Source organism: Periplaneta americana, chromosome 15, assembly GCF_040183065.1.
Source record: "Periplaneta americana isolate PAMFEO1 chromosome 15, P.americana_PAMFEO1_priV1, whole genome shotgun sequence".
In the NCBI taxonomy this organism is placed as follows: Eukaryota; Metazoa; Arthropoda; class Insecta; order Blattodea; family Blattidae; genus Periplaneta; species Periplaneta americana.
Window position 1 is genome coordinate 42,955,682 of NC_091131.1, and position 15,977 is coordinate 42,971,658.

Consider the following 15,977-nt stretch of genomic DNA (forward strand, 5'->3'; position numbering starts at 1 on the left):
AATGACATGGTTACGTTTCTCTATGGGACATCACAGAAACGTAACCATGTCAATCAGGTACTAGCATCGTGTGGTAGATGGAAGAAACTCACTGTCCGATATTACCCGATGTCCGATACTATCCGACTCTCCCCTATTACTTAAGGGTTCACTCATTTTATAAGTGACGACTATAAATTACACCCTATGAAACTATATTACAAGTTATTTCTATGACGTCAAATACTAAAAAAAGGATTATTAAAGAAACATTCGAATGACGACACTGCTGCAACCTCAAGGCGCTGCAGCTGCAATAATGAAAAACCTGTTTGCATTGAAAATTGCACGCAGTAGGAACAAGCTGGACGTATTCGCTACTGTACACGTACACTACTGTAGCATCACCCGGTATAGTTTACAGGGGTCAAGTGCTTGAAGCCTCTAAACTTGACGCCATATTTGTGATCACACGGAGACAGAAAACTTGAAACCATGTTGCACACGTAGAGAAACGCGGGCTGAATGTTGCATGCAACTCTTTTAAGGTTTATTTTTTACCCTTTTGCAAACAATTTCTACATTATTGAGTGTAATTAGTTACCACTGCCACCGGGTATATACCCATTTGCAGTGTGAATAAACACATACATACATACACATACATACATACATACATACATACATACATACATACATACATACATACATACATACATACATACATACATACATACATACATACATACATACATACATTAATATTTTGCACACATTGTTCCTTAAGTTTCGTAACACGTTTCTGAAATAATTCCCTCTTGTGAGGCTTGGCAGAAAATAGCCTATACCTTTGTATGAACTTCTGGTCTGTCAAATCACAGAAATCATCCGCTCTGTTTATGCATTCATGCATATCATTTTCTAAATAATCCAGATATATCAGTTCAGCAACTAACGCACCAGCCATATTGGATACTTCTATGCTAACAGAGAGTTAAATGATTTAACTGCATGAAATTGGGCAGTTAAATTAACATAGGTTTTAACAGCCTGTTAGTACTAACAATAGTTGAAGAAATGCTTCAACTGTTAAGTTTACAGTTAAAATGGAATAACACACTGTTACAATTTAACAAAGGTTGAAGAAATCAGGCCTAGAAAAAATAAAATACTCTAATACAATAAAATATTAACTGACTTGCTAAAATTCTATTTCACTAATGTCAGCTTCACCAATACGTTTGAACGTAGCCGCCATTTTCAGTTGATTATCTATATGCGGTAAACAAATGACAATCGCAAAGCATGTTTCATAATACCGTGAAGGATTTCCAGTCTGAAATGTTGGCAAACAAATGGTAGGGAGGTAATAAAACAAAAGAAAGTACATAAAGATTAGAAGACATAGGTACTCTAACACAATAAACTAGGGTATTAATTGGCTTACTAAAATTATATTTCACCATTTTAGCTTTACCAAAACGTTTGAACAGAGCTGCCATTTTCAGTTGTCTATGCGGGAAACAAATGATGATCGCAAAGCATCTTTTATAGTAATGTAAAGAATTTTCTGTTTGAAGTGTTGGCAAACAAAGAAAAAATGCTAGGGAAGTGATAAAAACAAACAAACGCTAGAGAAATAAAAACAAACAAATTAACGCTAGGGAAGTGATAAAATTGTAACGATAAACGACCATGATTGGCTGAAACACATCATTTCGTACCGTTTTATTGATCAAACGTAGTACGAAGTAGTAAAAGTGTAATAGTCAATGTAAGTACCTAATATTTATATAACAATGCAGAATATAATTTGATTGTTTTTCTAGAACTATCATGGCAGCTGGAAGAACGAAGATAATATTTCAGCACCTTCATGGACGTGATGCTGTACGTACTCCTGTATCCTTCACAAAACTGTTTGTACGAGGGTTTTCTAACATGGAATGTTACTAATGACTTAAATTTATTAAATTAACTACTTTTTAACTTTCCTATGTTGATATTCAAACTTTTAATTAATAATTTCGGCTCGTTTCCGACATCTTCAGATTTATAGTGAAGCCTTGGGCTTGACTTGGTGAGGATGTTTATGATCGGTAGTGTAGTGTCGCGTTTGAAATCTAGCTGAATGTCGAATATATGTCGTACATGTGTTTTTGTACGTCTGTAGGCCTATATGCCGTATGTAGTATGTTTAGTTTTTGGCTTGTCGGTTCAATCTTTAGAATTTCTATGTCTGTTTCTATATTATTGTAGTTGTGGTTTGTGTTGATGATGTGTTCTCCATACGTAGAAGTATTGGGTGATTTTGTTATGGTTTTGATGTGTTCTTTCTATCATGATTGAAAAGATCTCCCAGTTTGTCCCATGCAGAAGTCGTTACAATCATTGCATGTTAATTTGTAAACTCCTGTTAAGTTATATTAATTCTATATTTGTCTTGTTTGAGTGTTGAGATGTCTTTATAGTGTGTTTTGTGTTCTGTATCTAATATTATATCTTAATTTCCTAAAAGGAGACGCAATCTTGTTTATACCAAGCAATTTAATGTCATAAAGCAATTCCAAGCATTAAAAAAATTTGTCCTTGTCTGCAGACCAAAGAACTTGTTAGAGCTTCATTTGATTAAAACCTTCTTCCCTTTTAATATATTTGTTTTAGTTTCAGAAATAGGTGATACACTGAGATAATTAAATCTGATTCACGGATCAATTCAAAGCCAACTACATCTATTTCCTGCAAAGCAATCAGCGATGTTTCTCCACAGCCTCTTCACGAAATGTAGTTAATACTCATAATAATAATAATAATAATAATAATAATAATAATAATAATAATAATAACAACAACAACTTGTGGCTTTTAAGGAACCAGGGGGTTCATTGCCGCCCTCACATAAGCCGGCCATATCGGTCCCTATTCTGAGCAAGATTAATCCAGTATCTACAATTATATCCCAACTCCCTCAATTCCATTTTAATATTATCCTCCCATCTACGTCTCGGCCTCCGCCCTCCCAACTAACATTCTATATGCATTTCTTGATTCGCCCATACGTGTTACATGCCCTGCCCATCTCAAACGTCTGAATTTAATGTTCCTATTAAAGTTTGGAATTTTTTTATTTTAGTAGGTTATTTTACGACGCCTTATCAACATCTCAGGTTATTTAGCGTCTGAATGAGATGAAGGTGATAATGCCGGTGAAATGAGTCCGGAGTCCAACACCGAAAGTTACCCAGCAAGGTTTAGAACTAACAAATGAAAAAATTATATCTCAGCACAAACGTAAAATAAAACTACATTTCTCACAAGACACTTTAATTATGTTTTCAATCATTTTGCCTTGTACGATTTGAGTTCTAAAAATACAGAGATACCCATAAAAAGGAAATATTGTGGAAGGAAGCTGGTGAAATTGTAGGCAAAATAAGTTAATTCTATATTTCAATACATTAGAGCCTATAGAACCAGAAGATATTGCACGTCAAGCATGCTCTGCTAAGGTCAATAACTTTCCATATAAAATAGGAAAAACGACCTTAAAGAATAGTCGCTGCGAGTTGCTTACGCCAGGGGTTACTCGTACGAGTTACAATTGAACATCCATGCATTAGAGAAACAGTATTAGGCCTACAATATTGAAAAAACGGTGTTTAAAGAAATGCTGAATTTAATGTTGTTGGAGCAGGGACGTATGTGTGCTATGTCAAGAGAATCTTCCCTCAAAATCCAATCTTTAATAATGAAGTTTAATGTAATTGCTTGAGATTATTTTAAAATTTTAATGAAGTGTCTTAGAACTAGTTCTAATTGAATGGTTTGAAGATACAATCCAACTAAAATTTTGCTCCAAAACCGTTATTACTTATGAGATAGTACCTGTATATAATTTTCTTCCCTCCTATCTTGGTCGGTATGAAGCGTCGAATGTCACTCATGATTTAGAAGCGGAACGTTGTGATAAACGGAACAATGTTACTTAGGAAACGCACAACAAAAGGTGACTGTAATTATTTGAATTGTTTGTTGAATTTGAGTGACGAAACGTTGGGACAAGAAAGTGTACCTCGAAGTGACATTGCTTTTCGTTTTAAAATGCAGATTGGGCATGTTCAGTTTGGATAAAACAAATTACGGATTATCCATAAACGAAAGACTACATTAATGAAGTCGCACTATTTCGTACCGCGCCAGAAAGACGCCTTCTAGGGTAGTTCTTATTCTAATAATTTTTTATTGAAGAGCTGAAATCAAATAAATTATTTTAATCAAAATTGAAATTTATAACTGTATTTTCTTTTAATTATGTAGAATAATTGAAATGTGGGAAAATACGCGGAACTAAGTTCTTCTTTCTGCTACATGAGTAAACTGCGGATGTTTGGTTAAACGAATCGAAATATCATTCATAAGTCCAGCGTGCATCATTTGAATTTTGATAACACTCACTAACGTGTAGGAGCAGGCCTATATTCCCAAGGCTCCCTAGCATTCCTCCACATCTCCATCCATTTTATTTGTTAATTTACTCCTTTGTGTAAGGATGATCCGTATTTTTTGTTTATAATTAAACATCCCTAATCTTCATTTTAAAACCAAAAATAACAATCAAAATGTTATTTGGACAAACATTTCAATGTACTACAAGTCATACGCAAATTACTGGAACAACATTAATCAGGTTCGGTTAAACTGCTTTGTAATAAATATTACTAATGTGTGCATAATTTATAATATATGTGTAAAACGTATCAAGTTTTCTTCCTCTTATTCCTTAACATTGTATCAGGGCTTCTCCCAGACAGCTTCAGAAGAAACTTACCCATCTACAGAGTCTTTCAGCTACACGTTAAATAATCCACTTCTCAGCAAGAGCCAGAGAGCTTTCTATGAAGAAAACGGTTACATCGTCATTCCAAAAATAATTGAAGATGACTTGATAGAAGAATTCCGGTAAGATTATCAGTTCATTCTCCCATTTGTGAAAATAATGTGAAATCTTCTCATTATTCATAGTATTAATCTTCTCTCAAGTAATTGGCTTATGTTAACAAACATCTATCCTCGTATGTATATATGTATGTATGTATGTATGTATGTAGATGGATTTATTGAGCAATATTAGGCCTATACATATATGTACTATATTATCAGAATTTTCTCTTAAATCCAATGCACGGGTCTTCTGACCGTACGTGCTGTGTAAAACAAGTCCTACTTTGTAGGTTTCACCCCCTTACCTATGATTAGATCAAACCACTCTCCAAAAGAACACACAGATTAAAATGAAAATGGCACAAACAAAACACATTATATAATATATCCTAACCTAAAACCGTCATAAAAGTGTATAATTGAGTAGTTACCATTATCCCTTCGTCAGTTCGCATCAACATACTTCAACAGCTGAAGTTCTAATCTGTCTCGCCTTCAAGAGGAACAATCCAATCTTTTGTTCGCATTCTCTATTCCCCATGAGGTCAAGACATGCAAACGAACTCCTATTCTGACTTAGCATCGAGGGTGGTAGATATTTTCTCTGGAGTGACAATATGCACGTACGATACACTTGGAGTGAGCCATAGTGAAAAGTTTATTGAAAGCTGGGACTAATTTCGGAATGTCTCTTCATATGAGGAGAAAATATATTGCATGTTCCACATTAATTACCTCTCTTATCATGGACCTATACCTTCCATTTGTAAAAGCAAACAAAAATAAAATATTCAAACCAACATAACTCTAATTTCATTACCTAAAGTGAGTGACGTATGCTATGTGTCAGTCCTGAAGAAGCAGAGTAATGTTTTTAAAAATCTTGCAATTTTAGTTTTATCTGTGTTTGATCACAATATTCATTTTGTAAGTTTTTCAAAAGTCTTACTTACAAATGGCTTTCAAGGAACTCAAAGGTTCATTGCCGCCCTCACGTAAGCCCGCCATCGGTCCATATCCTGTGCAAGATTAATCCACTCTCTATCATCATATCCCACCTCCCTCAAATCTATTTTAATATTATCCTCCCATCTACGCCTCGGCCTCCCCAAAGGTCTATTTCCCTCCGGTCTCCAAACTAACACTCTATATACATTTCTGGATTCGCCCATACGTGCTATATGCCCTGCTCTCCGAGGGTTATTGTAGGGATTAGCTGTTTTTTATGGTATGGGTTGTTAGCCCTTCGTCTAACCCCCAAGCTGGAGGACCCCTTATCGGCTGTCCACGACTGCTTTTTCAATATATTCGCAGCTACCCTCCATATCTGGAGGCCGTCTCCTCTATCCGCAACCTGAGGACGCGCCATGCCGTGGTGATAAGGACCCACAATACATGGTTTCAAAAGTCTTACAATAATAAATATTTTTTCTTCAATTTTGTGTTGTTTAAACACAGGGATGGGAGTATTGATGGAATGGCATTTGGGAGAAGTAAGTTAACAATATACTCACAAATGCATCACGAGTTGAACATTTCTTGACGTTTGACTATTTGTAATATTGGATATTTCCGTCATTGAAAATTGGACATATCAATCTCTGGGCATTATGATCTGCACATTTTCAATAACTAAACCTTTTAAAAATACGTACATTTTCAATACTACGACATTTTATTGATGGACATTCTTACTTATGGACAAATAAACAGAGTGGACATTACCATATGTTAGACATTTTGTTAACTGGACCATTTCGTGCAGGACCTCATCTCTGATAATCAAAAGTGATGCAGAAAATCCAATGATATGAACATCTGATTAATCATTTGAGATCATTAATGCAGCAGGAACGTTTCAAGAGTTTTATAATTAATTTCATTATGTCCATTAAATATGAAAATTATCTGAAATTTATTAAACTTAAACAAAATTCTAAGAGTTTTTGCAAATAAAAAAGCATGAAAGATAACTTTTTCACATTAAAGGCAGTAATACTAATATGTATTTTTATTCTCTATTTTTATTAAGTGATATTTATAATAACAATAATAATAATAATAATAATAATAATAATAATGGTTTATTTAATGTAGCAGAGTTAAGGCCATACGGGCTTCTCTAACAATCAGGAGTAAAACTGCGATACAAAAAACACTACAAATTTACAAAATACAGCGCGCGCACAGACAAACTGAAGTAGATAATCATAATACTAAGTAAACAAGTCCGTATAAATGTACTTAATATATAGAAAGAAAGGAAAAACCATAATAAAATGTAAACAGTAACTCAAAATAAATGTGTCAAATAACGTATAAAAACATGAGACAATTGTAATAATGATACACTTTCGTGTACAAAGCCTGTTGTTTTGAAATATGTAAAGCGAACACAAAAGACAATGGGATCTCTCTTTTCTCATCTGTAGGATCCGCTCCCTGCCGTTTAACAGTACCAGTGATAGTGAATATTTGTGTGAAGAGGTTAGGACATACCTTAAACGTACCATCCAAATACCATGCTGTGCTCTTCATCAGTAATTCAAGGTTTCTTCTGGTAGCAAAAATTATAGGTCTAACGCATTCATCGGTGTCTTCTTCCCCAGCTTGGTTTGAATCAAATACGAGATACATCTCTCCCACAAGAGTCTTTTGATATATTTCTGGTATCTCTCCCAATTCCTGTAAAGATACTGGATTCGCTGGTACCCTCTTTAAGCTGCTTTTCAGGTTTTCGCGATCAGCTAATTGAGTGAATATTCCTGATGGCACATTTCTAAATTCGGTTCTCAGAATTTGAGCGGGTGTCATTTCTGATAGGCTATCTCTTCAGCGAGTCTTTTCAGATTTTCTTTGACCTTTACTCATTCAGCTTTTTCCCTGTTTGATGGATGCGAGTGATGTGATTCATTAAGTCCTTTGAGTACTAATATTCCGTTACGATCTTCCCTAGTTACTGCTCTAGCTTTACGCTCCTTGACCTAGCCTTTACGGCATTCCCAATACTGCTTCTCTTTATATGATCGTATTTATAATAAATGTAACCTTCAGGTATTGACCACGCACCTCCTCTGCTGGAAAGAATTATCTCAGCTCCTGACTGCATCTCTAACAACTTTGTTATAGATTATAAAATTAAATTAGTATACAGAAGCAAACAAAAAATGTTAGTCTAAAATAATTATGAAGCAAAATGAATTCATTTCTCCTAGCAACGTTAAATTACTAACAATAATACAAGTATACTGTTACCACAGTCTAGTATATACAGTCATGAAGCTCAATATGCAGGGAATGTGCATCCATAGATAGTTGCTAACCACTAGCATCGCTTAGGCTGTGTTGTTACTTTAATTTAATTTTTAGGAGATATCTTGCATTAGGAATATTAGTTAGGAATAATGATTTAGGACTATAATCCGTTAGGAATAAAAAATTGAAAAAATGTGACTTAGGAAAATATACTTTAGGAATTCTTTCTACTAGGAAAAATATCCATTAGGAGTATTCCATTAGGAAAAATTGTAGGGAATCATCTATGCATCATTATTGATCAACATCTGATATCGTGTTCGCAGCAGATTATGTATACATTTATAAATTTGTCATATTTTATATATCAGTTTTCACGCACCTACAGTTTATTTAGCTCTTTTTCAGTTCATCATCCCATATCGAATTATTGCGTCGGATGTAACTTCAAAAAAATTTTTAGATCCACTAAATTTCACTTAGTTTACTATCATTAGAAGTTTACAAACTATTCATGCCAACATACATATACATCAACATATAATATATACATGCATATACAGGGTGTTTAAAAAATATGGGGCATAATTTCAGGTATGTATTTCCCACATGTAGACAATCAAAATAGTTCATTACAACATGTGTCCGGAAATGCTTCATTTCCGAGTTATGGCCTTCACAACATTGAAATTCACCGGAACGTTTTTCTTTCCGCAGGTCGTTGTCATTACAGAAGATGTTCAAAAGTCCACCTCCTGCTTGAATACAGACCTCACATCGATGTCTCATTGACCTGCGAACACGATCCCAAACTCCAGGAGTATTGCGTATGTCCTCAGAACATGCCACAATTCGATTCCGAAGGGATTCCAAATCAGGCACCGGAGACGAATAAACCAATGATTTTAAATGGCCCCACAAGTAGAAATCGAGAGGGTTCAGATCAGGTGAGCGTGAAGGCCAAGCAATTGGGCCACCTCTACCTATCCATCGATCAGGAAACCTTCGATCCAAGTACCGGCGAGCCGTACGATTGAAGTGTGCAGGAGCGCCATCATGCAAGTAGTGAATATTTTGACAATTGATCAGTGGAGTGTCTTCTAAAACATGAGGTATGGTGTTTTCCAGGAAGTTTGTATACGCCTGCCCCCGTAAGTCTGTTTACAAGTACATGGGGTCCAACTAATCGATCACCAATGATACCGGCCCACATGTTGAGGGAGAACCGCACCTGGTGATGAGATGGAACAGTTTCACGTGGGTTTTCATACGGCCATACATGCTGATTGTGGAAATTTGTTATGCCATCTCGTGTGAACTGTGCTTCATCTGTAAATAATACTAAGGCAGGAAAGTTCGGATTTACACCACACTGCTGCAAGAACCACTGACAGAACCTAACTCGTGCAGGGTAATCTGCTGGTGACAGGGCCTGTACACGTTGCAAATGATAAGGATACACTTGATACTCTTTCAACAGTCTCCAGACAGTCGTATGAGGAACATTGACTTGCAACGCTACCCTTCGTGTGCCGATAGAAGGAGTCATGTTCACAGCCTCCAGAATCTCCTCCTGTACTTCTGGAGTTGTATATCTAGGTCGTCCCCTTCCCAAACCAGGAGAGTTAAATTTTCCATACTCGCACAGACGGTAATGGAGACGTACAAATGTCTTCCGATCTGGACATTGTCGCTGTGGGTACCTCTCCTGGTACAAACGACGAGCCAGCGCAGCATTGCAGTCCGCCTTACCGTACATGAAGTGTATCTCTACCAGCTCTTGATTTGAATACATGTCGCACAGTCTAACGCCTACACAACACTGAATGTAACCTTCTCCTCGGAATGAACTGTCAGAGTGCCCTCTTAATGTCTCCTTTGACGGCAACGACCTGCGGAAAGAAAAACGTTCCGGTGAATTTCAATGTTGTGAAGGCCATAACTCTGAAATAAAGCATTTCCGGACACATGTTGTAATGAACTATTTTGATTGTCTACATGTGGGAAATACATACCTGAAATTATGCCCCGTATTTTTAAACACCCTGTATATGGTACATCAAGTCATATTTGCAAGTAAAGATACCAGAAGTTTGCTTAAATAATGACGTTTAAGTAATATGGTCAATTCTACTTTTCCAGCCAAAGATTCGTGGATATCTGTGAAGGCAGAATCTCTAAAGGAATGATGACTCTCATGAAAGAGATTTCTTTGAAAGACACAGAGGTTAAAGGCGAACTACTGTATTACAAAGTGCAAGATATTGCTTGGGATGAAGTTTTTTCCAAGTACATTTTGCATCCCAAGGTAGGTTATCTAGATTTTGTACTCTTTCTCATCGTCCAAAAATAAAAAATAGTAGTACGAGAGAATGAGACACTATCTGAAATTATATAATACATTGTTAACAAATTACGAAACGTATGAAACAAATTATGTTCCACAGTCTTTTGAATCCTTCAAATATTAGAGATTAAATAAAAAATATGTCATTCAAAAGTCACACACCTCTGATTGAGATTCTGGCTGATACATCTATTATCAGGCGGTACATCTCACTTGACGATATGTATTGTGTCAGAGGAAGAACATTGAATTTGTTTGTATGCATCTGAAGTCTGATCAGCGCAATATGTAACTAGTTAGCGATGTATGCAATAGAGGAGGAAAGAAATTGTCCACCCTACCCCTTATCTCCTGGCTTAAATGCCTCATGATGATGCCTTACTGATGTCCTTACGAGTTTCAAACCTGTCTTCAAATAGTTGACTAAACAACAAAAAAAGTCACTTCAATCTTCAAAGTGTTACAAATATTATAATATTTGAAGTAAAAAAATAAAAACCACCATTTTCGGTGGTTAATTTGTTACTATTTGCATTTCCATAGTTTGTTGACTAAAACATTGATTTTATTACTACTCCAAGAATTCTGAAGTTTCAAGCCATGTTTCTATCATTAAATGGTAGGAGACATCTGGTTCAATTCTACCGTGCAAGCATTGGGAGACCTTTTCAAGATCGGAGAAAATTTAGAACATTTACCAATTTGAGAGAAGACCTACAGTATGTTCCATTCGTAATTACGGAAACTTAATTAGCAGCTTTGAGGAAACTAATTCTGTTGTTGATAAGATATCTGAAAGTTCGAAGGTAATCAATGACGTCACTGCTGCTGAAGTGCTTCAGATAACTGATGAAATAACAATCTTCATGCAAGACGGCGTACTACCTCACATTTATATCCCTGTAAAACAATTACATAGATGTTTGGCGACAGTGTCATTAGTAGTTACTTTCCAATATGGCCTCCACGATCTCCAGACCTCAGTCCTTCGTGGATTTCATGGTACAGCCAACAATTCTACAGCAATTTACAGATGCTATCTCATTAAGAAATAGCTAGTATTCCGAAGAAAAAAAAGCAAAATGCTCTGCATGGTGTCGCAGAAGGAATGGTGTTTGTTGAATAAGACAATGGTGGGCATAATTCTTATGTTTTGTAAAAAGAAAACCCTGCTGTCTGCACAACAAAGATATTTTTATTTCAAATTCATTGTTTTTACGCTTTAAATTTTGAAATGACTTTTGAATGACCTTACATATTACAAAATGATTAATAGAAACTCAAAACTGTGGATATTACTTTATTAAAATTACAAAACTTACTATCAGAGTGGCTTGCCAAAAATGACAAAGTATACCTTATTTACTTATGGCTTTTAAGGTCCCGGAGATTCATTGCCGCCCTCAGATAAGCCCGCCATTGGTCTCTATACTGTGCAAGATTAATCCAGTCTCTACAATCATATCCCACCTCTCTCAAATCCATTTTAATTTCTTCCCATCTACGTCTCGCCCTCTCCAAGCGTCTTTTCCACTCCGGCTCCCAATTAACACTCTATATGAATTTCTGGATTCGCCCATACGTGCTATTGCCCTGCCCATCTCAAACGTCTGTATTTAATGTTCATAATTATGTCAGGTGAAGAATACAATGCGTTCAAGTTCTGCCTTGAGTAACTTCTCCATCCTCCTGTAACTTCATCTCTCTTAGCCCCGAATATTTCCCTAAGCACCTTATTCTCAAACACCTTTAACCTCTGTTCCCCTCTCAAAGTGAGAGTCCAAGTTTCATAACCATACACAACAAACGGTAATATAACTGTTTTATAAATTCTAACTTTCACATTTTTTGACAGCAGACTGGATGATAAAAGCTTCTCAACCGAATAATAACAGGCATTTCCCATATTTATTCTGCTTTTAATTTCCTCCCGACTATCATTTATATTTGTTACATACACTGTTCTCTTAAACTGACTGAATATATTGAATATAACTTTCCAAAATACATTATGCAAAATGTCATATAAAAAATTTTTTATCTCGAAAAGTGCAAAATCGAACAAAATTCTACTAAATTTTTTGACTGAAATATCTCAAAGAGTAAGACTCTGAAATGAATGACATTACTTACGGTTCATCCTGTATATAACAAAATTGTAAAACATTGAAATTATGTGCTCTTGTTATATATACTTCTGTTTTTCAAAATCCGAATAGATGACTTAAGGGCAATTTTTTTTACAGATTGTTGTCGGTAAATTAAATAGTTCACAAAAATTTTAAAAATACTTTGCTATAGCCTAGTACCCCGGCTTCCAACGAATAGGCCAAAATTTCAATTGTGTCCAGATGAAAAATTGTTTAAAGAAGTCAGGTTTTGGTTCATATATTTTCCTAGAAAACTAGATTCACACGCAAATTTTTCCACTAATTAAACTCAACAGTTTCGGTATTTATAACATTTCCACATAATATCTGAACTAGAATTGTTGCATGTTAAATATTTAAGTGAACAGTAATAAAAAATGTTTTCTTTAATTGTTTATAACAGCTACTGGACTACGTTGAATGTTTCACTGGACCCAATATTAGAGCTATGACTTCTATGCTTATCAACAAGCCACCAGATTCAGGAAAAATGACATCAAAGCATCCTTTGCATCAGGTAATTGGAAAACTTTTAATATATATACAGTTTGGACATTCAGATTCAGGAAAAATGACATCAAAACATCCGTTGCATCAGGTAATTGGAAAACTTTTAACATATATACAGTTTGGACATTCAGATTCAGGAAAAATGACATCAAAACATCCGTTCCATCAGGTAATTGGAAAACGTTTAACGTATATACAGTTTGGACATTCAGATTCAGGAAAAATGACATCAAAACATCCGTTGCATCAGGTAATTGGAAAACTTTTAACGTATATACAGTTTGGACATTTAGATTCAGGAAAAATGACATCAAAACATCCGTTGCATCAGGTAATTGAAAAACTTTTAACATATATACAGTTTGGACATTCAGATTCAGGAAAAATGACATCAAAACATCCGTTGCATCCGGTAATTGAAAAACTTTTAACATATATACAGTTTGGACATTCAGATTCAGGAAAAATGACATCAAAACATCCGTTGCATCAGGTAATTGGAAAACTTTTAACATATGTACAGTTTGGACATTCAGATTCAGGAAAAATGACATCAAAACATCCGTTGCATCAGGTAACTGGAAAACTTTTAACATATATACAGTTTGGACATTAAATGCAAAGGAACAGTTCATTAGTTCATATCAAAATCTCCCCTTCAACTGAACATACAATTGCATCTCCTCAGCAGATACACAAAACTTATTTGCCCATATTTAGTGTAAGACAATGAAAACTTAATTGGCATTTTCTCTTGAGAAACAATAGCGCATCCTTTGAGGGAGTAGTTGAGTTAACATCCTCCGGGAATCTCTTTTCTGTCACGTGGTGTGCTAAAAAGCTCGTGCTCGTGTCAGAATTCACGATGGACTAACGCAATCCAAAGGAATCCAGCAAACGGAGTACGCAGTACTCCAGACCCTATAAGCCCCATTATGTTCAACGTACTTACGCACGACGTGATACAAAGGATACAAACAGAGGAAGTGAGGATGTGGCTATATGCCGATGACATGATCCTGATATCGGAAAGAAGAGAACCCCTGCAAGAAGCCATCAACAAACTGGAAGAGTGGTCTCAGGAAAATGACCTAGTCATAAACAGGGACAAGACGAAAGTCATGAAATTCAGAAGAGGAGGACCCTTGGCAAAAACCGATAGATTCACTTGCGGAGAACAAGAACTGGAAATAGTCAAAAGCTGCAAGTACCTAGGACTTACACTACAAGTGACAGGCCACACCTTTTCCAAGCACATCGAAGACAGAGCAGTAAGAGGAATGAAAGCGACCTTCGAGATAAAGAAACTGAGCCTACTATCCGTCACGACAGCCCTGAGGCTTTTCAACATAAAGATTGCACCCATTGCCACATATGCAATACAACTCATATGGAACCACCTCACATACTCTAATCTCAAACGGCTGGAGAGAGTCAAAGCAGCCTACCTGAAAAGAATGCTCTGCATCTCAAAATACACGCAGAGCAGAATAGCATATATCTTAGCAGACACAACCTACTTCATAGAGGACCTGATGGCAACTCACAGCCTGGTACCAACACCACAAAGCACCAGATTCCTGGAAGACAGGCGACAAAAAGCAAAAGACATTAACCATAGACTCCTCAGCATCCCAGCGATGACAAACAGCGAATGGAAGGAAGCCAACTACCACCTGCGCCATCCATATACGAGAGTAGCAGCCCATGGACTACATCACCGATTATGCCTAACCAAGGGATACCACAGCCCACCGACGGATGTCAGTGCAACATATGTGGAGGACCCTGTGATACGTATCACATCATCGAATGCAAAGAAAGAACATTGACACTATCCCACTATGCAAACGATGATAACTTTACTTAATCGTACTTATGTACACAGTGTGTTTAATAAATTATATTATTAAAAGCTCGTGCACCCAACGCGCTGCGCCAGCTGTGTGACCAATACACAGAGTGAAAGTGAAATAACCTTGGAGATTGAAAGGGACAATATGGTACACTGAAATGAATAGAAAACCTATAGTATATTACCTTTTGTAATTAAATGCATGGTTAATTAGAAAATAAGTTTGAAGTTTCAACAGTCCGGCAACATCGTCGCTAACACATTATTCTTGTGATACATATGTAAGAGCATCAACGAACTCGGTCATGAAATATAAGATACTATCTTTAGTTTATTGTACTTTGACAGGTTAGTAAAGGCGCCACAGTGATTATCCTTAAAAATTATCTTTGTATCTGGTTTGCTGTCGTCTTTTGGCTGAAGGTGGAACTAGGGGAGATTTCGACACTATGTTTTGGGGAGCTCTCGACATGTGTCGATTTGGCTTGTGGTCCTTAGATGACCTGTGGTTCTGTCTCTATCGAATGTACGACGATTTGTCCCAAGAAAATGTATCAGTAATTTTCGTCCCAATTTTTTTTTCCAGAGATGCTTAGTCCCTTCTTCTTTTGAGTCCCAATTTTTTAGTCCCAAACGCCTGTACGTCCAAAGCTCAAGTTAAAGTAATTTGTATATTTTATGAAATTCTGATAAAATACAAATAAATTACAAATGATTAAAAAGTATACTAGCTTTATTTAATTCAAGTAAATATATCAGAATAAATGGCCTGAAACATTGTGTCCCAAAGCGCGTAAATACTGTGTAATCTCACCATTATCCTTATAAGGTGGGTGCTCCTGTTATGGCCGTGTTCCTGATATAGCCACCCCTCCCCCCATTGTTAGTTAACCAAAAAATCCGCTAAATTGCAGCAGCATCCAGTGAAAGGACATCCTGA

At 36.1% G+C, this 15,977-nt stretch overlaps 1 protein-coding gene across 1 annotated transcript in view; it reads left to right on the forward strand.

The window, feature by feature from the left end:
• The window catches only part of LOC138715708 (phytanoyl-CoA dioxygenase, peroxisomal-like), a 40,418-nt gene that overhangs the window by 13,217 nt on the left and 11,224 nt on the right, over positions 1-15,977 (forward strand). Inside the window, exons 2-4 of the mRNA XM_069848764.1 lie at positions 4,775-4,938; positions 10,318-10,483; positions 13,076-13,189. Coding sequence (XP_069704865.1) covers positions 4,775-4,938; positions 10,318-10,483; positions 13,076-13,189 — 444 coding nt within the window. The remainder of the gene's footprint in view (positions 1-4,774; positions 4,939-10,317; positions 10,484-13,075; positions 13,190-15,977) is intronic.